The 27,526-nt window shown below is 36.3% G+C and overlaps 1 protein-coding gene across 1 annotated transcript; it reads left to right on the top strand.

The window, feature by feature from the left end:
- The first annotated feature begins 3,564 nt into the window (after positions 1-3,564).
- LOC594417 (sodium-coupled monocarboxylate transporter 2-like) lies at positions 3,565-27,403 on the top strand. The gene is made up of 16 exons (XM_030983137.1): positions 3,565-4,462; positions 12,718-12,783; positions 14,852-14,903; positions 15,467-15,534; positions 15,952-16,106; positions 16,439-16,579; positions 16,995-17,124; positions 18,136-18,224; positions 19,892-20,004; positions 20,969-21,036; positions 21,619-21,705; positions 22,368-22,555; positions 23,159-23,259; positions 24,548-24,687; positions 25,337-25,435; positions 27,018-27,403. The coding sequence occupies exons 1-16, from the start codon at positions 4,109-4,111 to the stop codon at positions 27,045-27,047; spliced, it is 1,881 nt and encodes a 626-aa protein (XP_030838997.1). The 5' UTR covers positions 3,565-4,108; the 3' UTR covers positions 27,048-27,403.
- Positions 27,404-27,526: the final 123 nt, after the last annotated feature.

Here is a 27,526-nt window from a genome sequence, read left to right as displayed (position 1 = left end):
AAAACAGTGAAAACAACAATAAACAATGTTATGACTGTGAAGATTTTTTAAATAGAGTGTCGAAAAAATTTGCATCGTTCGGGGTGACCAGAGTCGGTATTTTTGGTATTTGGTATTACTTTTTATTAACGATTCTGATGAAATCTTCTCAAGTTTTAGAACGGACGCAAAAGACAATATTTTCAAAATTTCACAACCAACTCTAAAGAAATTTTTTGTGTTTCGGGTTTCTCTTTTTTAAGATGGTATTATATTTTCCAAATTCGTACCGATTTTTTGAGACAGTGAACTAAGGTCACTCGCAGAGTATGGCCACACCACCATAATTTTATATAAAATATGTTAGTTTAAGGACAATCTATTAAACCCGTGTAATAAGTTTATTTGTACGAAAGCAGAAAAAAGGATGAATAGAATGGCGAAAGTTTAACATATTAAATTGGACCAACAATAAGTTATGAATGTTTGAAATATAAGAATCACTAGGTCTATGAGAATCTCAAATTGGCAGCTTTGTCAGTGGATTGTGATGTCGTTGCGGATAACTCTCCCGTGTATAGTCTTGAACACAAATAACATACATTTCAGTATTTCTTCTAAGCGCCTTTTCCATTTGGGCACTACTCAAAATATATTGTGGATATAATAGTATGTAATGTTCTTTAAAGTAGATATTCATTGATTTTAAAAAACTAACTTTATTTTCACTATTGCAAAGTTGAAACTTTGATTCGACAAGTTATCAAAATTCAATGCTTGGTAACATTCGAAGTAATGATTTTTATAAATTACAAAACGCTTAAATACAGCCCGGGCATAACACCTGAAGAGCTCTCCAAACGCTGCTGAGATGTGTGAGATCACAGGATGGACATGATTTGCACAAGCAGACGATGTCCCATGACATCTCACACATTGTCAGTGCCTGTTTTTTAATCTTTTCTTGAGTTCTTTCTCTTACTTCACTACCGTCAGGCTAAATGTATAATATATTGCCTCACTCTAAACCCCGCGCATGTTTTTATTTTGATGACAATTGCAGCGATAAGAAAATAAAGGAGCTATCGCTTGTAAACAAAATAAGACGCCATTGTATATTCAGCTGCACACACCGCGGTATGTTCGGCGTTTCAAGAGGGAACAAATGCCGTCCTTAATATCATTCCGGGGGGTTTTCAATTTGAAAGTCTTGTTTCTTTGATTGTTAATTAACCCCTATCCTGTGTATTTACGAACAAAAGATTTTAGTTATCAGAATCGGCTTCATATCCCCTTTTGAATGGTTTGAAATGCCATCACATTTATATACACTTAACTCATTATAATTTTACACTCTGTCCTTATAATAGTTGCATATCCCAAGTGGAGTATCTATTGTAAACCGAGGGGAGGGGGAGGTGGAGGGCTGGGGGTTAAAACAGATTAATGTAGGGAGGGGAGGTTTGGGATGCTATTTGTTCAAAGAATCTCGCGTACCGACACCCTAAACATATATATTAATATGCTTGGGAAAATAACAAGAGAATGGAAGGGGGAAACCGCTCAGTCCTGCTCTTAAAATCACAAAAAATAATTATATGATATCAAATATGTTTTCATAACTTTAGATATAATATAATAGTCAAACCAGAATTTCATGTAAATGAACACTATGTTTGAATTAGATTACGAAATTAAAAGTAGTGCTTTTACTTTCGTTGTTATTGCTATTGACTATTGTGTTATGAGTTCGCCTTTAACTGTTCATGAATAATAGCGGTAAATTCTCAGGTGAGTGGGTGTGTGTGTGTTTTCTTATTGTATAAATATGAGATAAAGAGGGTGTATGTGCAGTGGAAGGCTGTAATCACTATGAACATGACTGACAGAGAAAGCGGACAAAATATACAGTTCCTCAGGTAGACAAAGGAACATCCCTTTACTGCTATTGTGTAAAAAGGTGAATATGCATGTGACACCTGTTCTACACATGTTGACATGATAGCAGTGAAGGGATGTTCCTTTGTCTACCTGAGGAACTGTATATTTTGTCAGCTTTCTTTGTCAGTCATGTTCATAGTGAATTAAGCTGTGCTATGTGTTTGCACGTGTGGGTGCATGGACATGAGTGGGTGTGCGTGCTCGTGCGCTTGATGGTATTAATGCTTTTTTTGTAACGAAACATTAGAAGTATTATAATCATTGTCGGGTTTGGGGAAGGGGTGGCAGCTGAAGTAAGGCCTATTGGAGAAAAAAAAATGTGGAGGAGTCTCTTCAAACATATCAACAGCACACATTTTGATTAGAGAACAGGTCTCATCGTTTCTTTACCCTTCGCTTTAACTTTGATGAGAGTCCCTCCCTCTCTCGACCCCGCCCCCTCAAAGGCTATTAAGCGTACTTTCAATTAAATAAAAACGTGATCATATCGACGAGTGTCGATAGGATTTCTTTTCTTCCAAATTGAAACTAATTATTTGGTGTCTATCTTCCTCTTTCAATTCTAAATATTTTAGTTTAGCTGTCCCAAATGTTCACCTATTAATAAACAAATTGTTCATATCCGACAACCGACAACTTACATCGCAATCTATAGTTGTACTTGCTGCATAATATCATGTGCAATCAACCATTTTGAAGTGCCTTACACGTACCTCATGCATTGTGATGATATTCATATTGAAGCCATATGTATGTTGTAGCCGTGTATTTGTTATCATATTCTGTAGATATTCTGATAAAAAGAGAATGACCTAAATCAGGGTTGTTTGAATAAAATGTGCAATGAAATAGTAACATGTTTGTCAGCAAAACACACGAAGGGGCGCAGGCTTTAATGTTAAAGCACTCTAAGCATCTAGTCCCCTGTTTGCACATCTACATGCATACAGCAGTCAGGTAAAACAAACCACCAAAACAAAGCAATAAGGGAGAAAAGAAGAAGAACAATAACAACAACAAATAACATCAGATAAGTATATAAAACAAAGAAACGACCAAAGATTAATCAAGTAATAAAGGCATTTCCACTTGGTGGAAATCACAAGTGGGGAGGGGGTAGGGGGCTAGTTTCTACAAATGAGTTAAGACTGCGAATGAAGCATTGAGAATGAATTAGGGGAAAGAATTTTAGTGGCCCGAATTCACAAAGGAGGTTTGTCGACAAACCTCCTTTTGTTTCGCCAAACCTCCTTTTGTTCTTTACAAACCAGGTTTGTAAAAAAACGCGTAAAAACGCGTCATATGACGTAACAAAACCAAGGTTTGTCGATAAACCTCCTTTGTGAATTCGGGCCTGTATGTTTGTGTATGTTTGAGAGAGACAGAGGGGGTGAGATACGGTGGGGGGAGGGGGGTAAAGGGGACAGCTTGCCTATTCAAAAAACTGATGTTAATGCTCAAACACATAGACACAATTTAGTATGTTTTGATGCGAAACGACATACGATGCATATCACCCACCCGCAATAGAGTAAAACATGGATTAAAGGACACTTACACAGGTCATGGCTGAGTTGATAATCGGTATCATAACACGGATCAATTGACCGAATCTATACCCTCAAGTGTTTTTCGTTCAGGGCAAGTCTAATTACCTTGAATATAATCCTACCAATTCAAAACGTGCTGGTTTATTCATGACCTTGTCATTCGAAATTGAGTTTGTTATTCGAGCGCAGAATGTGTAGGCACCCTACTCTTTTAATGGCGGGTCGATAAAATAAACCTGCCCATAGGACACGTCACCCATGGACAGACCTAATACTGGACGTATATTACAGCTGACCTCTGTGTTTCCGGATGAACAAACTCGATGGTGAAAAGAAACTCCATCCTTCAGTGAACAACCTGTTCAAGGTAAATTCAGGTAGTACCTGCTCTCAATCGACAAAACATATTCCATAAACGTACTGCCTTCAATATTGAAAATTTAGTCACAAAATCTTTACGGGGCTACGTACGTTACGGGATATTTTGCAAAGCTGTCTGTGCAACGTCACACCGAGACACGGGCATTTCCCTTCCCCCACTCGGGAAATTACACAATTTGATTGTTACCAATCACTTTTGTATGCTTTGGGGACATCATCTGCTTTTATAAAGTAGCACGGAATACGTCTGGTATAACATGACGGACGCCGAGTTTTACGACGTCGGACTGTTCCAGGCCTGGGATTATGTCGTCCTAGGGGCGATGCTTAGCGTGTCGGCCGGCATCGGGGTCTTCTACGCCTTTACCGGCGGCCGGCAGTCAACCGCACGTGAGTTTCTGCTCGCGAATCGTAACATGAACCCCATCCCCGTTGCGATGTCGCTGGTGGCCAGTTTTATCTCTGCGATCACCGTACTAGGGACGCCAGCCGAAATGTACTTGAATGGACCCATGTACTGGTTGTACGGAATAGCCTTCATATTCACCGGACTCCTGACGTCTCTCTTCCTACCAACGTTTTATCGTTTGGGTGTGACGAGCGCTAATGAGGTAGGAATCTGTTCAAATCATAACTTTCCTTACCCCCCCCCCCCCGAACATACACACACACTAAAACAAAAGAGCAAGCATGTGAACAAAGTCTTCTCTTATGACATATGTGCCTGAAACGTGTTCAAACATAAATAGCATGCACCCTCACCAAATTACCTTTGTTTTCCCTTTTTTCTTATATAGACTTAAATATAGAATTATTAATTAATATTTTCCTATTGACATTATTGTTTACTATATGACGTCATTTACTATACTATAATGATTATGTTTATTTTGCAAACGAGTATTATTTTTGTAACTGTTCTGTATAAATGTTATAAACGATGTAAATATGTTCATTCAGGGCCCCATGGAAGACCACTACTTGTTGGTGAATGGGCTACCCTGTCAAAAAATTAGAAATAAATAAATAAATAAATATACTTATATGGGAAATGCGAGAACCTTTTTCAGGGGAGGGGCTTCAAAGAATCCTAGATAGCTCATCGAATACGTCTTGTCTTGAAAGGCCAGTTGTCAATGATCGTTACTTTCCTGACTCTTGATCATTATTTAGTATTGAATATAATTCACCCAATTTGGATTCAAATCTTGCGTAAACAGAATTTACAAACGACTTCTCTTTTTATAGGGTAATAGGAAACCTGAACTGTGATTTCTAAAGTGTTCATATTTATATCCGGAAAACAGTCATAGGGACAAAGAAAACATCAACCGTAACTACTTTGCCCTTCTAGTTTCCGATGCTAAGAACACACACACAAAAAAGGTGCTTATATATATATATATATAGAGAGAGAGAGAGAGAGAGAGAGCGCGCTTTCCACCGAAGTTTCTAAGCGCTAGGTGACATAGTATAGTATATAGTATACTAGCCAAGCATATAAAAGCTCCCTAAATAGTTTCCAAGGCATTTTAGGGTAATGCAAGGCATCCATGCTAAAACTCGTGCAAAAATACTGGCTATTAATGAAGGAGTGGATGCCACGTGCATTTTTTATAACCGTAAACATTGAACTTTGTGGACCGAAATGTACATGTTTTATCCAAAGAAGACATTTCAATTGACTTAAATTTCATTAGGATATTAAAGTAATACATTGATTTAATACACATTTGAAAGTTGGATATTACACACCTAATGTTTGGTGCATTAAAACATAACATTTTGACATACTCAGAATATGAGGTTATTAAAACTACTATATAGAGATAGAGGGCGCACGAGAACAGTTGCACGCGACTATTTTCGAGCTCCCAAACTTTGACTAACTTTCAAATTTTCAACCCTACAAAGATCCGATATTTGAATTTGAGTTATACTGGATTTCGCAACACAAACTTGACTGTACTTGTTCCAAAGATTTGTTAATATTTTTGTGCACAAAGAGAGGATTCTATCAATTTGGATTCACAACTGAACACCATGCACGCATCTAGCTATGCCACCGTGGCGGCGCCACCCGAGGCGCCGCAAGGCCAATGTAAGCCAGTCTTTGTGATGCATAATAACATTCTCGGCGATCACCGAGTTGAATTAGAAGAAATGTACAAGTCCGTGAACAAGTCAGTAAATACTAAAGACATACATGGAATACAGAAAATAGGTGGGCTTTGGCGACTATATATATAGAGGGACGCCAAAACAGAATAAAACTGATCACAGATGGGATACAAATAAGAGATACAACTGTGAGAGTGTATGACAAAAAAACCCTACCTCCCGCACGAAAATGAGAACGTTTTGCGTGTCTTGATAAAAGACATTCCCCTTTCAGTGCACGAAAGTATCATCTTAGACGAATTGGAGGCCAAAAACTGCAAAGTCAATGGCCATGTCATATACCCTAAGCTACGCGTTGATGGCAAATTAACCCAATGCCTAACCGGAGACCGTGTACTGTATATAGACCCACCTACCCAACCCCTCCCGAGATTTATGCGTTTCCATAGTTTCAGAGCCAGAGTTTACCATCAAGGCCAGCCCACCACCGAGGCTAATGTAACATGTTCACATTGTCTTCAAGCCGGGCACCATCGCTCTAAATGTAACAACGAGATGGTATGTCGGCTCTGCAAAAATGTCGGCCATATGCAGAGTGTATGCCCTATACTGTCAGTGTCACCGATAAACAACAACGTTCTTCAAAGCCGAAAACACCGGCTTATGAAAGCATGCAACCAGCTGATGCAACCGATGACAAAACCGTAACCCAGACAACGAACGCTGTGGATGAAAGCCGAGCACATCCAACAACTACGAATGAACGAGCAAGAAACATGACGTCATCTGCCCGACAGACCCGATCCAAGACTGCGAACAAATTAAGGCGAGACCCGCGAAAAGAAATCAGGAGGTCCCAAACAGCAAGCAAAAGAAAGTGCTGAGCTAATTCAGATTCTGTCTGAGTTTCGATCGCGGAGTAGCAGCGAACCAAACCTTCGTGATGCACAAACACGAATCACACGTTTCCTGAGAAAGTCTGACACCTCTGAATCCGATGAAAACAAAGAATATGATGAAACTGAAGATCCGGCTGAAGATGAACTTTCTGAAGCAACACCCGAATTCCCGGAACTTTCATTTAACCATGACAAACAAACAAGTAAGAAACGGAGAAGGAAAAACACGAAAAGCCCGAGCAAATGATGATTTGGTAAAACAATCAGAATTATGTTCACCGAAAGCAGATAGTTATGGAGAAAATAAAATTTAAAAAATAGTAAATATATATGTGCATGAATGGTACACATACGAGATAAATGTGTATAGTGTTATTAAGAAGATAAACTTAAATTTAAAATGTCGTCAGTATTAGTAGTGACCCAAAATTGTAATGGGTTACGTAACAAACTGAAAAGACAAATGTGTTTTAGATGGTTTGAAAATCAAAATGCTGAGATTGTCCTCATACAAGAAACACATTGGTCTAAAGACATAGAGCACATAATACGAAATGAATGGAAAGGTACAGCCATCTTTAATCATGGCACAAACAACGCACGAGGTGTAGCAATTTTAATAAAAAGACAGAGTGAAATTAAATACTTTTCTGAATATAACGACCAAAACGGGAGATTCCTCATCTTAGAATGTCTAATACATTCAATTAAACAAATAATTTTTAATATATATGCTCCTAATGTCCATAAGAAAAGAGAGATTTTCTTTAAAAGTGTTTATAATAAATTGAATAAAAAGTTCGATTTACAAGACCTACAAACGCACTTGATTATAGGCGGAGATTTCAACTGTGTGCTGAATCCAAAAATAGATACCTTTAACGTTAAAAGCAAATACAAAACTCCAAGTTTTTTAAAACTAATATTAAAGAGGTTTTTGTTAATTGATATCTGGAGAAAAGTGCATTCTGATAAAAAAATTAAAAAAAAAATAAAAAACAATATACATGGCGCAAAAAGGTTCTACAGGTTGCTTCATGAATTGATTTTGTTTTGATTAGTAAACCTTTGAGAAATTTATAATCAAACCTGATATTAGGCAAGTTGTTAATGGTGATCATAATGCAGTTACCATAACAATCAGATTTAACGACACCAAACATGGACCCGGATTTTGGAAATCTAATAATAGTTTGTTAACAAAAAGTGATTATTGTGAAGAAGTTAGAACAATTATAGAGGAGGCATTACAAGAAAAGAATAACTCTTGCATGTCTTGGCAGTACGCATGGGAACTATGTAAAATTAGAGTCAGAGAATACTCTATCAAATATACCAAAAGTAAGAAAACAAAAGAAAGTGATTCTACGTTTTTAGAAGAGAAATTACAAGAAGATCAATGAACAAATGTGAACACTTAACGGTGAGAAAATGCAGGAAACTATTAATGAATATGAAAAGACTTCCGAAGAACTAGAACACATTTACAAACATAGATGTAAAGGCTCAATAATCAGGTCGAGAGTCAAATGGTTTGAAGAAGGAGAGAAAAACTCTAAATATTTTATGTCACTGGAAAAAGGAAATTTTGATAAAAGTACAATTTTTCAACTACGCATCGACAAAGGCAAAGTTTTTAGTGAGCAACAAAATATAAGAAAATGTGTTCATCAATTTTATTCAAACTTATATCGTCAAAAAGAAAGACAACATGAATAGAAGGATATTTATTTGATTTACACAATCCTGAATTGACCGATGAATTGGCAGAATTATGTGAAGGCCGATTAACAGAAAAAGAATGCCAGCAGGTTATTTCTGAGTTTGCCAAAAACAAAGCGCCTGGAAGTGATGGCCTGAATATTAAGTTTTATCAATTTTTTTGGACAGAAGTTAAATGTTTGCTTGTAAACTCACTAAACGAAGGATTTGAAAATAATAAACTTTCTAACACGCAAAGACAAGCTATAATTAAGCTATTACACAAAAAAGGTGATCAAACTAATTTAGAAAATTTTAGACCAATCTCACTTCTTAATTATGATTACAAGATTGCGGCATCAGTCCTAACTAAAAGACTCCAGAAGGTAATTCCCACATGAACTTCCAATGATCAAGTAGGGTACATCAAGGGTAGAAGTTTAGCTGAAAATATCAGATTTATTGAATATATATTTTATTATGTCCAAAACCACTCAGACAAAGAACTTGCATTTTTAACAGATTTTAGAAAAGCATTTGATTGTCTAAGTTGGGATTTTCTCTTTGAATGTTTACGGAAATTTGGATTTAAAAATGAATTTTGCAGATGGGTCAATACTTTGTACACACATGTTAAAAGCAGTGTCAATGTAAACGGTTGGTTAACAGAACAAATTAACATAACAAGAGGCGTACTCCAAGGGTGCCCTCTCTGGGCCCTGCTATTCATACTCGCTGCCGAGGTACTAGCTATTAAAATAAGAAACGATCTAGACATCACAGGAATTACCCTTTTTGATTCAGTCGAAATAAAGATACTGCAATTTGCAGATGACGCAACAATTTTGTTAAAAACACAAAATCTTTAAAGAAAGCTATAAAGCAGATAGAACATTTCGGTTTATTTTCAGGTTTAGAGCTGAAAAAAATCAAAGAGTTCCATAGTTAACATTAATAGAGACACCATTGGTGAAAACATTTATGGCATTCCATGGACCTATTCTGATGTTAAAATATTAGGGGTTCATTTTGGGAAAAATGAACAAAACCTAATACATCTTAAATTGGAAACCCAAAATATCAAAGATTGAAAATATAGTACGTCTATGGAAAGCGAGGCGCTTAATTTTTTCTGGTAAAATAACTATAATCAAATCATTTCTTGTTTCTCAAATTATATACAATGCTCAAATCATTTCCATGCCGGAAAATGTAATAAAACTTATTGATTCTTTACTGTATACATTTTTGTGGAATGGAAAAAAACACAAAATAAAAAGAAAAGTGGTTTGCATGAGTTATGACTATGAAGGATTAAAAATGGTTGATTTGAATGCTCTGTTACAAAGTATTATATTGAAGTGGATATTGCACTACTTCTCCCACGAAAACTCAAAGTGGAAAAAGATAATTGATGGTTTCTTTAAAAAAGTGGGCAATTTACAATATGTGTTAAATAGTAAATGTACACAAGATGATATGAAGTTTTGTTTAAAGAATATAAAAATGCCCCAATATTACAAGAATATGGTATATACTTGGTTTGAATTTAAAGAGATAGTAGAATGTAAGACGCCAATTGATTTACAATGTACTAATGCTAGAAGTGAAAAAAAAAATGGTTTAACTCAAATATAAGAGATCATAACAAAAATGTATTATTTATTAAAAAAGGTTCGATGTAGGCCTTTTGAAAATTAATGATGTCGTAAAAAACTCTAGATTCATGTCGTTGAGAGAAATTGAAAAAAGATTTGAGAAAAAACATGCTTCTTTGTTTCAAGAATATTATATCATAGTAAATGCAATTCCCAAAGTTTGGAAACAGAATATGTGAAGACAGGTACATGTATATGATGCGACACGAGAAGAAAATGAAGGTGTCATGAAAAATGTTTTAATGAATGTTAACACTAAACGAAAGTCGAAGTTTTTTTTACTCTACGTTGTCTATTCATTCAATTGTTAGACCTCCATAGAAGAGAAATGGGAAGAAATGTTAAATAGTACAGAAAAATCGACTGGAAAGTCATATGGTCATTTAATTTACAAGCTATGAAAGAAAACAAAATATCAGAATTCAATTTTAAGTCATTACACAACTTATTACCAAATATGTATAATTTATTCAAATGGAAATTGTGTAACAATCCCTTATGTTTATATGATAATCAGTTACACGACAATCTCCATTTATTTGTAAAATGCAAGCACACAAGATTGTTTTGGTTAAAATTTGGAGACATAATTCGAAAACTTTACAATGTTAATTTTTCTTCTGACAAGTTCGTTTTAATTGAAGGTTATAACTTGAAAAACAAAATATTTAAAAGTTTAAATTGTCTTATCATATATGCAAAATACGCAGTTTATTTAACATTTATGCAAGCAGAAAATCGCAAACTCATGTTTCATGAAGTCTCTATTCTTTATATTTTCAAAAGACTAATCCACAACCGATTAAAGATCGAAAGGAACTGTAAAACAAAAAAGCTATGCATTTTTGAAAACACTGTTATTCAAGAAAACGAAACATGTTTTATTTGAACTATGTTAAGATGCTACGATGTTATTTCAATTGATTGTGTATGATTTTTCGATTTGTTCTAAAGTATGTATTTATCAATAAATTCATTTTACAAAAAAAAAGAGAAAAAAAAAGAAACTACTATATGTCAACAATTTTTAAACACCATGAAGCTGTCCGTTGAAACAGTTTTTAGCAAGAGTTTTAGCACGATCGCCATGCATTAAAAATCACGTCTAGGCTGGTTTACAGTTAGATCGAAATCGATTTTTAGGTAAACGAAAATTATTATTGATTCAAAGCAATGCATTAAACTGCTTTTCCAATTGTAAAAGATCTTCAAAACAATGTTAAAGCATATTTCCTCCCTCAGTAATACGCTTTGAACCTTCTTGATACGTTTTCTGTTTCTCTTAACATTCTGTGATTTTGTATGCGCTACCGTACCTTTTGTTTTTAGGGCTCCTAAATACTCGACATCAATATTATTATTACTATTGAGTGAATATTCAAACTCACGGAATATTCATAAGACGGCCACGCCTACGCTAATCACCGGGTTTTCGCGTCCGGTCGGGTGGTCGCGTTACCCAACATTTCTTGAAACGTAAGCGGAAGATCATAATATTATGTAAATTTGATTGATTGATTGATTTTTATTTTATTTCTGCATTTTTCCAAATACAATATTGAATAACAAAGAACATATAAATGTAAGGTGTAATACAACATATACAAACAATAATTTCTTCATGTCAATTTTGTTTTACATAATATATGTACATATAATAACAAAAACTGAATATTTCCATAATATATTATCATAAATTTAAAGTATTATCCGGACTATATGTTGGAAAAGTGCAGGAGATCTCAAACATAAGCGATGCTTGACAAGGATGGCGGCCTCCAAAAAAAATATTAAAAAAATAAAATCTTAAGGTAAAACTTAAAATGAAAAAGTGTTTAAACGATCTTTGTGTATGAGTTGGTGAGTATGTTGTGCAAGTGTATATATTGTGTGTGCGTGTGCGTGTGTATGGGTGCGTGTGTGTGTACGTGTGTGCATGTGTGTGCGTGTGTACGCGAGCGTGCGTGTTTGTATGAGTGTATAACGAATTGTGGAATTGCACGTAGCTCTGTGTGGTATAGTAGAGTGGAAACAAATATAGCCGTTTCAATAAAGGAAACCAAGAATACGAAATAGAATACAAAATTTGCAAAACTGAGTAGCAATGTGACCGAAATTTGATATTAACTATGACAAATGCTACTGCATGTTGAAATCAGTTATGCACGTGAAAGGACGCGACCTTCCGTAGATTTGCCCTAGGGTTTCCTCTAAGTGTCGGGTAAATTGGACCAGATAATTTGGTGAGAAGGGCACAAATGTAGTAATCTGTACGCCACAATCGCTTACGATGTTGTAAACTTACCATTATCCATACATCCAAGCATGTCAAGAAGGCCTTTTTTAGATGCCTTCACAAAGCTCAATTAAAAAAAATGAATAAACGAAGATATAATGGAGATGATTTGATAAGTGGGCAGTTTGAATATTGCCTTGTTTTGTAAATTCTCTACACAGTAATGACAGTCATACTATATTTTTTTACAGTACCTCGAGAAACGATTCAACAAGCCAACAAGATTACTGGGGACAACATTGTATATTCTGCAAATGGTAAGATGTCTAATCTTAGATTTCCAAACATGACAGTCAAACATAACGAAAACCATATCGCCAAGATGATACCTGAATTCTTTTTAGTTTTAACCTCCAATCATTATTGAAATAATTATATCAATACACTTTTGCAATATCCATAATAGTCTTTCGTTTTTTGATATGTTTATGTCTGCTGTGTATCATAACTTCAAAAGTTATAATATATATATATATTTTTTTAAATACAACTTGCCCTTTCTTGTAATACTAGTAATACATTCCATTCTCTTATTTTTCTAAAAGGATATAACGCATCATCACTGAATATAATTTGTCCTTGCTTTCTGATAATTTTGTGTACTAAAAATTGTAAATGAAAACCACTGGAGGTATGGACATTGCTCTTTATTTTGAAAATTGTCCGCCTCCCTAGATTGTCCCATTGTGTTTGCATAACATTTTCGAAAACAAAATGACATTTCTATGCTCGTGGACCGCCCAACAAATGAATAAAGAACCTCTTCCGAAAATATGTAAACGTAAATATGGAAAAGTTAACGTTACCATTTCTTTCAGTATATGAAGAGGTTAATTCCAAAAGGGGCTTTATCCACTTGTGATGAAAATTGAGTTATTAAGATATCAGCACATTGTTCACTTATCAAAGTAGCCGTCTTTCAACAAAATTATTTACCTTAATTTGGGGAGCAATTATATAGGGGGCAGCCAACCGACTTCAAAAGTGTGGGGGGCGGTTGGGCATCAACGAATAAGGGCACTTTCTAGACAAAAAGGGCACCTACGAAGACAAATATCAAAGCGAAAATATATATTTATGTTTAGACATTGGTTTATACCCCTACATTGATTTCTATATTTGTTTCTCTTTATTCATCAAACAAGATATTGCTAAAGCATCATACTTTGCAGATGGGTGTTATGGTCTGAATTTTCATTGACGAGCGAGGAAAACGAGCGTTTGGCAATTTTAAATATTTGTGAGGTCTCAGTGCGAAAAATTACATCTTGTAAAGTTGAAGAAAAAAAAACAATCCTGCTGGGGCTATAAGAACATTCTCATAACGATAGACTGAACATAATTATAGCATCTTAAATGTAATCATAGCTAACGAACTTTGGGGGAAATTGCTCTTAGTCCCTTTAAATTAGGGGCAAGTTTAATGATGAGAGGAAAAGGGGAACCCTTATCGAAAGGGATAAGACACTTATTAAAAGGGAAAAGGAGCACATGCCAAAGTACGAAGGGTAGTTATCAGAGGTGAACATGGGGCAATCCTTACACCTGGAAAGAGGCACCCACCAGGAATGAAAAAAGACACTTACGAAATGGGAAATGGAAAATTGTCGAAGGAAAAGGGGCACCCATCAGATTTTAATAAGGCCATTTTAATATAAGAGGTAAAAAGGGGCATTTATGAAAAGGGAAAACGGTCCCTTATTAGAAAAGGGCACGTATCCTTCTTGAAAGGTTAAATATCAGAAATGAAAAGGGGCACTAATCGCTGCTGAACAGGGGCACTGACCAGATATGAGAAGGGGAAGGAGCCTTTTTTTAACAATGGGTGCACTTATCATAAGGAAAATGGGCACTTATTAGAAAAGAAAAGGGGCACATGTGAAGATAAAGGGTGCACTTGTCCGCGTTATCTTAAAAGGGGTAGTTATCAAAAGGGGAATGGGCTCTTCTTACATAGCAAAAGGGGCAGTTGTTAAAGTAAAAAGGGCATCTCTCATATTTGTTTAGGGCAATTAACGGAGGTTAAGAGGGCACTTATCAAAAGTAAAAAGGAGCACTTCTTGTACCTGAAAAGGGGCACTTACTAGAGATCAAAAAGGGCACAAAAAAGGAAAACAAATGGAAACCACATCATTATTTTTCATAAAACATGTACCAAAAACTAATTGACTTTGTAGAATTCCCTTTAAACCTTCTGTAAACAGGGGAAAGCATTTGATGATGAAAGCACTATCCACTCAATGTTATTAGCTGTTTTCGAAGTATTTGCCCTTTAAAAGTATTCTGCATTTGTATGTGACGAATGTGGTATCATTTTGCCTACAGAATTTATACCTCGGTATTGTCATCTACGCCCCGGCACTTGCCTTAAACCAAGGTAAACATTCCTGAATATTTTAAAGAGTTTCTTAATAGTTTCCTATTCCCTTTATTATCTCAATGAAAATAACTTATTAGAATCCTCCTTTGTAGTATACATATATTAATTTCTGTCAGTCAGTTAGAAGCACTTTTTTGTAGCTCTGAATGTAAACAAATGCCATGCATTTTTATAAAAATCTCTAATGCCTATGTCCTTTGTTCTAGTTGCGCAAGGAAACAAACTTTAGTAGTGCCTTTAACTTGTTTTGATAACATCATCCGTTTCGAAGACCCTATGCTAATGTATCCAACACAAATTAATGCCTTACTCTAAGGGTAAGTCTTGGTATTCCATTTCTATGTAATGCTATTTTTAATAGATTTGATTAGTGCTTTATTTTTGTTGTTGAAAATATGTGTATTGCCCCCTATTTGACGGAAACAGAAGGCCCCGGTGGCATGCGGAAGGGGGGGGGGGGGGCTGGAAGGGACACCTGGTTAAGAACCACTACGCTACGAGGTTTCTCATAATTAATGTTGTTCTCTAATGTTGTAACATTTCGTCTTTTATTTCTACAGTCAGCGGTCTAAACCTTTGGGGGTCCGTTTTAGCAATTGGTATTGTCTGCACATTCTATACGACCATTGTAAGTATTCTGACCCAATATTAGAGCTGTAATAAAGTCCAAAACAAGTCAATTTCATAGAAAACAAGAAATTTGTGGAGCGCACAATAAACGAATGCGGAAGTGTACAATTATATCAGCGAGAGGCGACATTACATTGTATAAAAGCAACTAGATCTAAAAGCAGGCATGACCCTACCAGAAGAAAGCACCCCAACAAATAAAAGGAAACAGTATCAGGTGTTACTCTACTGTTTCGGATGAATGCCAGCTCCCAGGGGTAGGCCTATTGCAACGTCTGACGTCGAAACCACATTGAAAGGTCGTTTTCATATTGCGGTATAAATGCCCTTTCGCCTTGTTTGCCAACTTGGTCCAAAGACATCTGTCATTTTTTATCATTCATGACCATTGTGCTCATGATTTCAATCCATATAGGGTGGTATGAAAGCAGTATTGTGGACTGATACATTTCAAGTGACCGTCATGATGGCTGGCTTCTTGGCTGTCATCATAGCAGGGTCAATGAACGTTGACGGCTTCAACGAGGCTTGGCGGATCGCCGGAGAGGGCGGGCGACTTGACATTTTGGAGTAAGTCGTTATTGCTAATTTGAAGTCTAAATTGTATGTGTTCGACATTCAAATACATTTAAAGAATCATATAAGTCAGTCGCAAAGCATGACGTATAAACAACTTGAATCAGGTAAAATATATGGTGAATAATTAGTAGATGGTTTCGGGAGATAAGTACGACATGGAAAAAGATGTGAGCAGCCCACTAACAAAATCAGACAATGATTACACTAGTTTACGTAATCAACCGATTTTAAAAGAAACGCGAATAAGTATATGCATATATACATTTGCTAAATTATACAGGTAAAAGAAAATGATTTCCCTCTTTTCTGTGTGTTTATTCTAGCTTCAACCCGGACCCGACAGTACGCCATACTTTCTGGACAGTTGTCATAGGCGGAACATTCTACTGGAGCACTGTGTACGCTGTCAACCAGTCACAGGTTCAGAGATACCTCACATGTCGGTCTGAAAAGACTGCTTTACTGTAAGTAAAGTCTAGACAGATACCTACATATCTTATTTGTTGTACACACTGTTTACAGACATTCTGCACAATCAGGCGTGCTGTAACATGGCGTATTATAAAGGATAATGCATCTCAGATATGTCCATCTTTTTCCAACTCACGTTGTCTAATATATTTTTTTCTTTAAAACTTTTAAAGAACATAATGTCATAATGTTAGAGATTAAATCAAATCTGCCGACCATTCAGAAGAAATAAGTTCAAGGAATCATCTTAATTATAGGGTCCATTGTGGAGTTCTACAGGGCTCCACACTGGAGGCTCTCCTTATTTTTCATGAATTTCAAATTCTGTTTCTGCGTCCCTTTGAAATGATTTCGTGCATTATATTAGTTTACTCGTTTACTTTTGTTCAATCATGACAATCTTAACAGGTCCCTGTTCATGGCTATAATTGGTATGATAATCGTTGTATCAGCAGCATGCATATCGGGTATCGTCATGTATGCTAACTTTGCTGACTGTGACCCGATAACCATGGGCTATGTCTCCAAATCAGACCAGGTAAAAACCAGGGGGGGCGTATTTCACAAAGATCCTCAGTTGAACTTATCTTTAAGTTGGACTTAACAGTTATGGAAAGCCGTAATCATCTTTGAAAATATTTTGTAAAAGTTATTTTGAAAGGCATACCAAATATTAGTTCAAATCATTCATATTTTCTATTATCAAGAAGATTTCAGGTTCTTGATGTGGAATTTACGAAAAGTCTAAAATATTTAAATTTTTGATGTTTAATATATATTTTTTAAAGGCTACAAATGGCTCTCCATAATTTTTAAGTCCAACTTAGAGTTAAGTTCTACTTATGATCTTTATGAAACACCCCTGCACTGTAAAGAAATATCAACTGAATTTATAATAATGATGATGATGATGATGATGTTAAAGACAATAATGATGAAGATTTTAATCTTAATAATCATAATAATCAGAATAATAATGACAGTAATAAAAAATAATGATCATAATATTATTAACATTGATGATAATAATAATTTTGATAGAATTGTCCTATAAAGAGGTACATGGGAAAATATGGTAATTACAAAGAACGATGATAATGATGATGGTGATGACGCCGATGATTCCACTTACTACTACTACAACTAATCATAATTCTTACAATAACAAGAAGAAGGAATATGAAAAAGAAGGAGAGGAAGGAGGGAAAAGGATAACTAAGTCAAGGATAGTAACAAGATATTAAATCATAATGATACTACTACTACTACTACTACTACTACTACTACTCTTACTACCACCATGCGCGTACGCAGGGGAGGGGGTGTTTTATGGGGTTGAACCCCCCTCAATGATGATGATGATGATGATGATGATAACGACAATAATGGTGGAGATGTTAATCTTAATAATCATAATAATCATAATCATAATGACAGTAATAACAATAACAGTGATAATAAAATACATTTTTATAGAATTGTCTTATAAAAAAGTTTATGTTCATGTACTTGTATTTTTATGAAATGTTTGGTTCTTATCTTTTTTTAGCTGATGCCATATTTTGTGATGTACCTGTTTGGCAAGATGCCTGGGCTACCCGGCCTATTTACCTCGGCCATATTCAGTGCTGCTCTCAGGTAGGATAATCACAGACCCGTAGTCGTCCGTTTGCATCGGGAATTCGACACCGTTCCTATGTAAATTTGTTTTCATAACTGTGTTCTTACTGGTGAAATTCAAAGAAAATCACAAATACGTCAACTAATGTATCACTAGAGACTGGTAAGCTAACAGATGGCCATCGTACAAGTTTTAGGTCAACTAAATATCGGGTGATTTATAAAAATACAAATACAACCACCTCCATAGCAGCTGGGATATACGAGAGATTCATCGGAAAAATAACGATGTTTAATAATGACGTCACTATATGGACCAATACTGCCCAAGCAGACGGCATCCCATAAAGAATGAACACAATTGCAAAGCTATTATTTGTAAATTTATAATGAGTTTAGTGTATATAAATGTAATAGGATGTCAAACCATTCAAAGGGGGATATGACCCGATTCGAATAACTCAAATCGTTTGCTTGTAAATACACAGGATAGGGGTTGATTAACAATCAAAGAAACCAGAATTTCAAATTGAAAAACCCCGGAATGATATTAAGGACGGTCATTTGTTCCCTCTTGAAACGCCGACCATACCGCGGTGTTTGCAGCTGAATATACAATGGCGTCTTATTTTGTTTACAAGCGACAGATTCTTTCTTTTTTGTATCGCTGCATTTTTCATCAAAGTAAAACCATGCGCGGGGTTTAGAGTGAGGCAATAGAATATACATTTAACCTGACGGTAGTGAAGTAAGAGAAAGAACTCAAGAGAAGATGAAAACACAGGCACTGAAAATGTGTGAGATGTCATGGGACATCGTCTGCTTAGGCAAATCATGTCCATACTGTGATCTCACACCTGTCAGCAGCGTTCGGAGAGTTTTTCAAGTGCTATTCTGGGGCTGTATTTAAGCGTTTTGTAATTTATAATAATCCTCACTTCAAATGTTTCCAAGAAATAAAGTTTGATATCCTTGTCGAATCATTGTTTCAACTTTGCAATAATGAAAATAAAGTTAGTTTTTTTAAATCAATGAATATCTACTTTAAGTTGCTGTATTTAGTATTTGTATTCAGTCAGTGCTTAATTGTAAATAAGGTGGGATGCTGATTATGATGCGGCTTCTCTTTCATGACTTTGGGGCTAATAGTCTCACTGCCTTAATAATTTGGAAATTTGAAGGGGAACTGTCTTAAAAGTTATGAATACTCCCTTCAAAATTGAAAGCCATTTTTTAAAAAAGAAAAGACTTTCAAAAAGTCAACCGAATGCAATTCTAATTGTCTTGTCCATTACCCCTTGAAATGTACAAATGTGACAATGATTTAATACATTCTGTGAGCATGATCAAGACGAATCTTATGGGCTTAACAATATCAGTTACTGAAATTGCCCTTGATTTGAGTTCTCGAAAGCTATTGCGATCGTGTAGTTTGCCAAATATTAATTTATATTCTTTAAAGCCCTACTGCACTACTAATAGCTAATTGCGCCCTCTACATAGCAATCAATGCCTAATCGGTGCCTGTTGCTCCCCCATGATCCACTTTTTCTTATGTTAATTGAGAGCTGAATCGATGCTAAAACCACCTGTCAGTGACCTTGCATGGTGGTCTAATACCCCTGGCCAAACTACTAAAAACGGGATTTCAATCTTTCTTCTCTTTTATTCCCTGACTTATATAGTACCGTGTCCTCTGGGGTTAACTCTCTGGCTGCTGTTGTGGGCGAGGACATCGTGAAATCGATTTGGCCTGACATTAAAGATAAGACCTACACATGGACAACAAAGGGTCTAGGTAAATACATCTATCAAAGCAATGAATACAAAAAACGACAACGAGAAACGATCATACATTTAAAAATCCTGTCATTGTTGTTAATATTCTATTTGTCAAATGAAAATTGAGTATTTAAAAAACACAATATTTGACAGAAGCTGAAAAGGTGAATTTAATCAATGTTGCCCTCAGGCTTGCCATTCCACCACATAGAACAATAATAACATGTTGATATAAGACATAAAGCATTTTCATTAAGTCATATGACGTAATTATATTGTTCGAATTATACAATACTGTGTTAAAACAGTCGCTTGACAGTCTTTGTAGATTAAGTTAACCATTTCTTTAAACTGTAATGTCCACACCGATATAATAAAAATGATATAATCTCCCTCCATACTGGGCAAGTATGAGAATCACAAAAAACGTAGAGCTGCAGAAGAGAGAGCAAAACGCCCTCTCACACCTAGCCTGGCGGGAATCATCGACATCAAGGGAATGAGCCAACAACCTCCACATCGGATGATCTTATTCTAAATGCCAGAGGGCGGTCAAGTAACAGAAAACCTGTTTGCATGGCAGTGGCGGATCCAGGGGGGGGGGGCGTTTGCCCGGGCCTCCCCCCCCCCTGGGGAAAAAACGTTTAAAAACACGTGATTTTTAGCGTCTGTGGGGAGGGGGGGTGGGTGCAAGTTTTCAAATTTTCGAGGGCCAACAAATGTGCTCACTACCCCCACTCCCCCCCCCCCCCCCCAAAAAAAAAAAAAAAAAAAGCGACTTTTCGGCCGGCGCGACTTTAAAATTGTCGGGAGCAAACAAATTAAAAAAAATAGGCCCCCTCCCCTGAGAATTTTCTGGATCCGCGCCTGTGCATGGATGGGCTAATGAAATGGAATGAAATAATATTTTACGTAATGCGTCAGAAGTGATGAATTGTTAACAATTCTGTTATTTTCGTCTTTCTTGTGTTTTCTGTTAGCCCTCTTCTTCGGGATACTAACCATCGCGATGGCATTTGTATCTTCGCAACTCGGTAGTATTCTTGGGGTACGTAATGGTAATCAATTTAAAACGAAATATTTACCACATATATATTAAAGTAAATTATGCAGTATGTAGCATCAACTATTGATGAACATAAATTCCGTTTTGTGTGATTTATATCACTACTCGACTCGTTGGAAAGAGGGGAGGGGGGGGGGCTGCATTTTGTAAGTGCTTTGGCATTGTACATGATAGCCTTCCCCACCCCACACACAATCAAATACAAAAAATTTGCACATAAAAAACTCACACCCACGTGATCATCAAACCACTTTTTTACTTGGATTTTGTGTTTTGTTTAAAGAAAAAAAGAACTAAATTAGATGGCATTGGACAATTATGTTTAAATGGAAGCTCTTCTTCATTTCTTGACACATACCGATACTTACAAATATACCTATACTTATATTTCTATTAGTCTACCTACACTTACATACTATACTATATTAAAACTTATAGTCAAACTTTGATAAACTTATATTTATACTCCTGCATATTATACTGATGCTTTTAATTATAACAATTATTTTACTTAAATTATAACTAAAGGATGCATTATCTCCTTTCCCCTATTTATTTCTTTAGGCAGCCTTTAGTGTTGTTGGGATGATTGGGGGCCCACTTCTGGGACTTTACACTTCTGGAATGTTCTTTCCATGGATCAACTCTAAAGTAAGCCAACCAAATTATTTGGCTCTTGCGCAAAGAAAAGTTACTTTGTAAATATAATATTATATACGTGCACGTGAAATGTGATAACCATGAACCTTTTATTCAACAGCAGTGCACTCCATGATACACAGCTTTAATCATTTCTTTTTAATGTGGGGGGGATAAATGATATTTATGAAGTATTCTCAGCAATTTTCAAGGACTCTCGTATACCAGAAGACATATGTCCCTGATTCCAACAGGCTTTGGAATTTGCCACCTGCTGGATGTGCCAACTGTACCTCCACTGAATCTTTCAAGCAAGAGGTACAAGACGTCCTTCTTCGTGAGAAGGGGATGAACGATTTTTAGCTGCACGTAGAATATTGTAGAAGGTTTTAAATTTGCACTGTTCGTTCACAACAGCAGACCTGCCTAATAGTACGTGATACACTAGACGGTGGACTGTACTTTTCCTGGAAGGAGAAGAAAAAAATTGGGAGTGAAATTCCTCAATAGCACAAGGTGGGACCTCTCCACATTTGAAATATTAGTAAACCCATTTATTGTTTGTGTCAACTTTACACATATATCTCATTTACTTGGTACACTCTCTTGATAGGCATTATTCAATTAATTGTACCGACACTCGTTTTCTCCGTGTCTCTCTGCCTATGACGTAGGGGGTGTTCGTCGGCACTCTGCTCGGCTTGACTTGGTCTCTCTGGGTGGGCATAGGGGCACAGATCTACCCTCCTTCTTCCGAGAAGCCACCGCTGAGCATAGCTGGATGCAACATTACCCTGGAAACTATCACAACGCTGTCTGACACATTGATGACATCTTCAACCATGGAGCCACCAATGGCGAGGTGTGGAATTTGCTTCTTTACGTCTAATCATGAAATATCTTGGTTCTAGGACACTTACCACCTGGACATCCACCCCCGGATAACCACCCCCAGTCAACTACCCCCAAGGACAACTAACCACCGGACAACTATCCTAGGACGTAGTTGTCCAGGGGGTAGTTGTCTTAGGGAGTAGTTGTCCTAGAGGGTAGTGTACTGGGGTCGTTATCCGGGGGATGGATGTCCAGGGGATAGGTGTCTATCACCTCGGGAGCGATAGTTTAGAGTTTAACTTAATTCATATTATTATCATTATCAACGTTAATATTATTTCTATTTTTATCATTATAATTGCTATCAATATTACCTTTATTTTTATTATTTTCAGTTATCATAATGTATTCATGAATAAATCGTCTCCACCCATAAAGGGAAATTTGGCAACGGACAGTTTGGGAACCAGTTTATATGTAAAATGGGTCGTTTACATTGAAATTCCCTACAACATCTCAGACCCATTTCGCTACTGCCCCCCTCTCTCTCTCTCTGCCATTCTCTCTCTCGCTCTCTCTCTCTCCCTCTCCATCTTCTATAAACTTCTCACTTTTATATGTTTACTTTCAGACCAGCCATAGCCAGTCTGTATAGCTTGTCTTACGCCTGGTACAGCGGTGCGGCAATGCTTATGACGGTCTTTTGGGCCCTCATTTTTAGCTTCCTGACGGGTAATAATTAATAACAATAATAATAATATTAATAATAACAATTACTCAGTATAGCCAAATCAGTACTGTGATACTGCTTGTAATTTCTGCAAACATAATTACACCAGCATAATAATAATAATAATAATAATAGAACTATTTTATAGGGCGCTTTATACAGCCGTTTCTAGGCGCACAGGTGGTACTGTCTAACTTAGTGTATTTATTCAACATGTTCAATACCTTAAAAGCAGCAAAATAAAATAAGATATTACTAATACAATACAATACAATACAATTGTGTTGAATGGAATTAACTACCTGTGTGCGCCTCCAGTATACTATAACTGGTTAAAAAGGTGGGTTTTGAGAAGGATTTTGAATGATTCAATGGATGAGGCATTTTGAATATGGGGTTGGAGTTTGTTCCAGAGCGCGGGGGCAATCGATGAAAAGGCACGGTGGGCTGTGAATTATTTGCATGGAGAAGATGAACGGAGGGATCTGGCAGAAGAGGAGGATGGAAGGGAGGGAGACTTGGTCAAGAAGATATTTAGGGGCAAGGTTATGTGTTATTTGAATGAAAAAAGTAGGATTTTGAAAGTAATGCGATAATTGCCAGGTATCCATTTATGACACCTGGGTCGAGAGAGACAAATACAGTCAAAACAGCTTTGTCCAAGGATATAAGGGCCGAGCAAGCATCGAACCCGGAGAGTCAAGGGTCTTTAACAATATACCACTGTGCACTCTTTTTTGTGTATGCCAGATTTTCCTTTTGTAAATCATGACCAAGGAAATACGTTTAATAAACCGAGTTCAATCTGGCGGAGAAGTATAGATGCGTTAAACATGTAAAAAGGAGGTCTGATATTGCGAGGACAGAAGAAAAATTTATCATTCCAAATAGAGGGCGTTTTGTGGCTACACCTTCATTCTGATAGCAAATGAAGTTATTATGCGAAGATGGTAGTAAAATGAAAGGAACAAATGTTATTTTAAGTCAATTTTTTGCCACATTACCCCGCAATTATTTGACAAGAAAATGTTACTTTATGTCCCGATTGAATTCATTAAAGCAATGTGTTCGTGGTCACAGCTATGATTAAATAGTTTGATATAATGACTGATTTAATATCGCTTTTTATCCACTGGCAAAGGCCATGTGTAGATTTTAGCTTTGTATTCGTTTGAGCATGTTATATCGTGTGCAGTATTCCTCCTCGCATTAGCACTCTATCGATCTGTCCTTTACATATAGTCAGTTATCATTTTTATTTTGTTGCTCCCAACCCCCCTCCCCTCAAAGGCGCCAATGACCCTAGGACTTTGAACCCAATGTTAATTAGTCCTATCGCAGACCGAATGTACTGCTGTCTACCGGAATATGTCAAGCGCCATCTACGGTGTGGTGTTGGTGACCTCTACGAGGAAGGTCAATATGAAAAGGTGCGATGCAAACTCTGTATTATTGTCAATATCGTTTGTCAGGCAAAACGTAAGCGTATAATGTATATGTCTGTTGCTTTTCGAAGGAAAAATCATTTGGATCTAAAAATGTTTTTAATGGGTAAAATAAACACTAAATTCGAAAAAAGGAGCTCCTTTATTAACAGAAAATAACTAAAAGCATAGGTTTTATTTTCTGTATTGTATTATTCGTCAGGGATTCTTTTGTTGTTGGAGTACTATTTCTCCCACGCTCCTATAGTATGACTCATCTTCAGATGATAATGTATGAGAATAATTTTGATAACTTATTTTGTTAATTTTAGAAATGTCATGAGCATCAATGCTGTTATTTCTTCGCGCCCAGCAGTAACCGGCAAGCTATTTACATCTGGGTAAAGAGTAGCAAATGGAAACTATGGTCTTGTCAAAGGACATTGTGGCCAATCTGGGCTGGCATTCGAAGCATCAACCCTTCGATTGAGATTCTAGTCAATAAACCATAATACCACAACACTTCTTAATGTCAATTGTCTGTTTGGAGCTAGAAGGATGTATACCTACTGTATTTAAGTTAACACACATAGTTATTGCTATTCTGGCTCTAAACAAACGGTTACTTGCCTTTTCTACCAATATTATTGCATAGGTTGCTGGTAAAGAAATGCAAGTAGCGAAGTCGAATCCGGACTACGTCGGGCAGTCTTCTACATCTTATGTTGGTAATGCTCCCAACAATCAAGAAGAGGTAGGTTTTGAATTCAACAAATATCTTAAAGCCCGTCTGCACTAATTTGGCTAGGGGGATTAGACCATCCTGCAAGGTCACTGGACAGGTGGTTATCTCATCAAATCAGCTCTGACTTATTTAACGTAAGAAAAAGGGGATTATGGGGGACCAACAGGCACCGATTAGGCATCGTTTGATATATAGAGGGCGCAAATAGCTATGAGTAGTGCAGTAGGGCTTTAATATGGACACTTAACTGTTGCTTTTAATACGGACATTAGCCCTCGAAAAAAGTTGTCAGTTCATTAGAAGCAGGAAATATCAGAGAAAAACATTCCCTCTAAAAACAAACAACAAAAATACACACCAACAAGATGTCATCTGTAATTAATTTTTAAAATAATTATTCTATGATTAATCATTTACATCATTACCTAGTGCTGTATATTAGAGGCAAAAAATAAACTCGGTTTCGTCCATAGAAAAACTGCTCTGAGGGGGAAGAAAAGAAATGCGAGAGGCAGCAAAAAACATACTTCAAACTGTCATCTTTGTGTTTCTGTATTTATGGTTACTTCCTAAAAATGCACTTTTCATAGCCTATTCATGTCATGCATTTGATTCTTACCAGTTGTTGATTTCCATTTTATGATATGTTTCGATTGCCATTACGGAGTTCCGTTTCTGTATCTGAAACCTGAGAGAAGAGCTTGGCAAACATAATCATGCAAGTAGGAACCAATAGGAGACGATTGCCACCTAATTGTACTTTTAATATGGAGTTGTAGCTTTCGAAATGAGGTGTTAGTTTATTAGAAACAGATCATATCAGAGAAAAATATTCCTCGAAAAAAGAGGGTAGGTAGCAGACATCTGGAATAAAGATTTTATGATTATTATTCCATGAGCAATCATGAATATCATTATCTAGTTCCGTATATTGACTGCAGAACAGAAACTCGCCCATTGAAAACCTGCTCTGAGGTAAATCAAAAATATGAGAGAGATAGAGAGAGGCATAACAAAATATATACTTCAAAGTGTCATCATTGTGCTTCTCTGATTTTCTGTTTTCTTTCAATTCAACCTTCATTGATGTGTAATACACATCAATGTAATCTGTTTGTCTTTGGGGTTTCAATGTATTAGAACGCTGTTAATACCATTTAGCACAAGTGGCTGCTTGGTATAAATGCACTTTCTATAGGCTATGACTGTCATACACTTGATTCTTGCCATTTGTTGATTTTCATTTTATGATGTGTTTTGATTGCAACTACGGAGTTCCATTCGTGTTTCTGAAACCTGGAAGAATAGCTTGACAAACTCCATCTTGCAAAGAGGAACTAAAAGGAGAAAAAGAGGGGGAGGCGAACTAGTAAATGGACTGATAACATCAACAAGTGAACGGGGATATCATTTGAACAGCTAGGTAGAACACTTTTCTGCAGAACGTTATGGAGAACTCGTGTCTCAAGATCCATTTCATTGTCGCCCTCAACGGCCTCCTGGCTATGGTACATAAATAGATAGAAAGATCAGAAACCCAAATTAGAGTATATATAACTAATATTTTCTTTCCCATTTCATTTTTTCACAGCCACATACTAGTATGGGAGCACACATTTGACTTCGTATAAGTGAACCTCATTCCATCTGCTGGGCAGTCTGATATTCTTAAAAAGAAAGCGTAGTGTTCTTGGAAAGGTGAATAATAAGTTTCCGCTTTTTCATTAATTTCATTGTAAATGTGATAAAGCATCAACGAAAAATTATCCCCTGGAACGTATGGCTCTTCAAATGCCGTTATAGTCACAATATGACAAGTTACAGCTAAAAGCTGTGTGCACACTTTTGTACCACATCTTTGTGTAGTCCCATACGTACTTTCTCTAGGGGTCAACGTTCAACAAGGCTAAATGCTCTTTTTTGTTGACCCCTCATTCGACATAAATTTGCTTTCTTAAAGGTAAAGACCAGTATTGGAAACGCCCCAATTTCAAAAAATGAAATGGAAGCTCTCATTACCAATCATGTGAAAGAATATGTTTTGACTAATACATGTTGATAACCAATTTGCCGGGAAACCGCCTACTAATTCATATATTT

The sequence above is a fragment of the Strongylocentrotus purpuratus genome, unplaced genomic scaffold (assembly GCF_000002235.5).
Source record: "Strongylocentrotus purpuratus isolate Spur 01 unplaced genomic scaffold, Spur_5.0 spur5_scaffold_13, whole genome shotgun sequence".
Taxonomy (NCBI): Eukaryota; Metazoa; Echinodermata; class Echinoidea; order Camarodonta; family Strongylocentrotidae; genus Strongylocentrotus; species Strongylocentrotus purpuratus.
Note: the sequence above shows the minus strand (reverse complement) of the source record. Positions and strands in the feature narration are given on the sequence as shown.

Bases quoted from the DNA above. Each gene is read 5' to 3' on its own strand.
- LOC594417 (XM_030983137.1), top strand. From the start codon at position 4,109: ATGACGGACGCCGAGTTTTACGACGTCGGACTGTTCCAGGCCTGGGAT. The intron at 4,463-12,717 runs GTAGGAATCTGT...ATTTTTTTACAG, and splicing joins GTGTGACGAGCGCTAATGAG to TACCTCGAGAAACGATTCAA. The intron at 21,706-22,367 runs GTAAGCCAACCA...CCTATGACGTAG, and splicing joins TTCCATGGATCAACTCTAAA to GGGGTGTTCGTCGGCACTCT.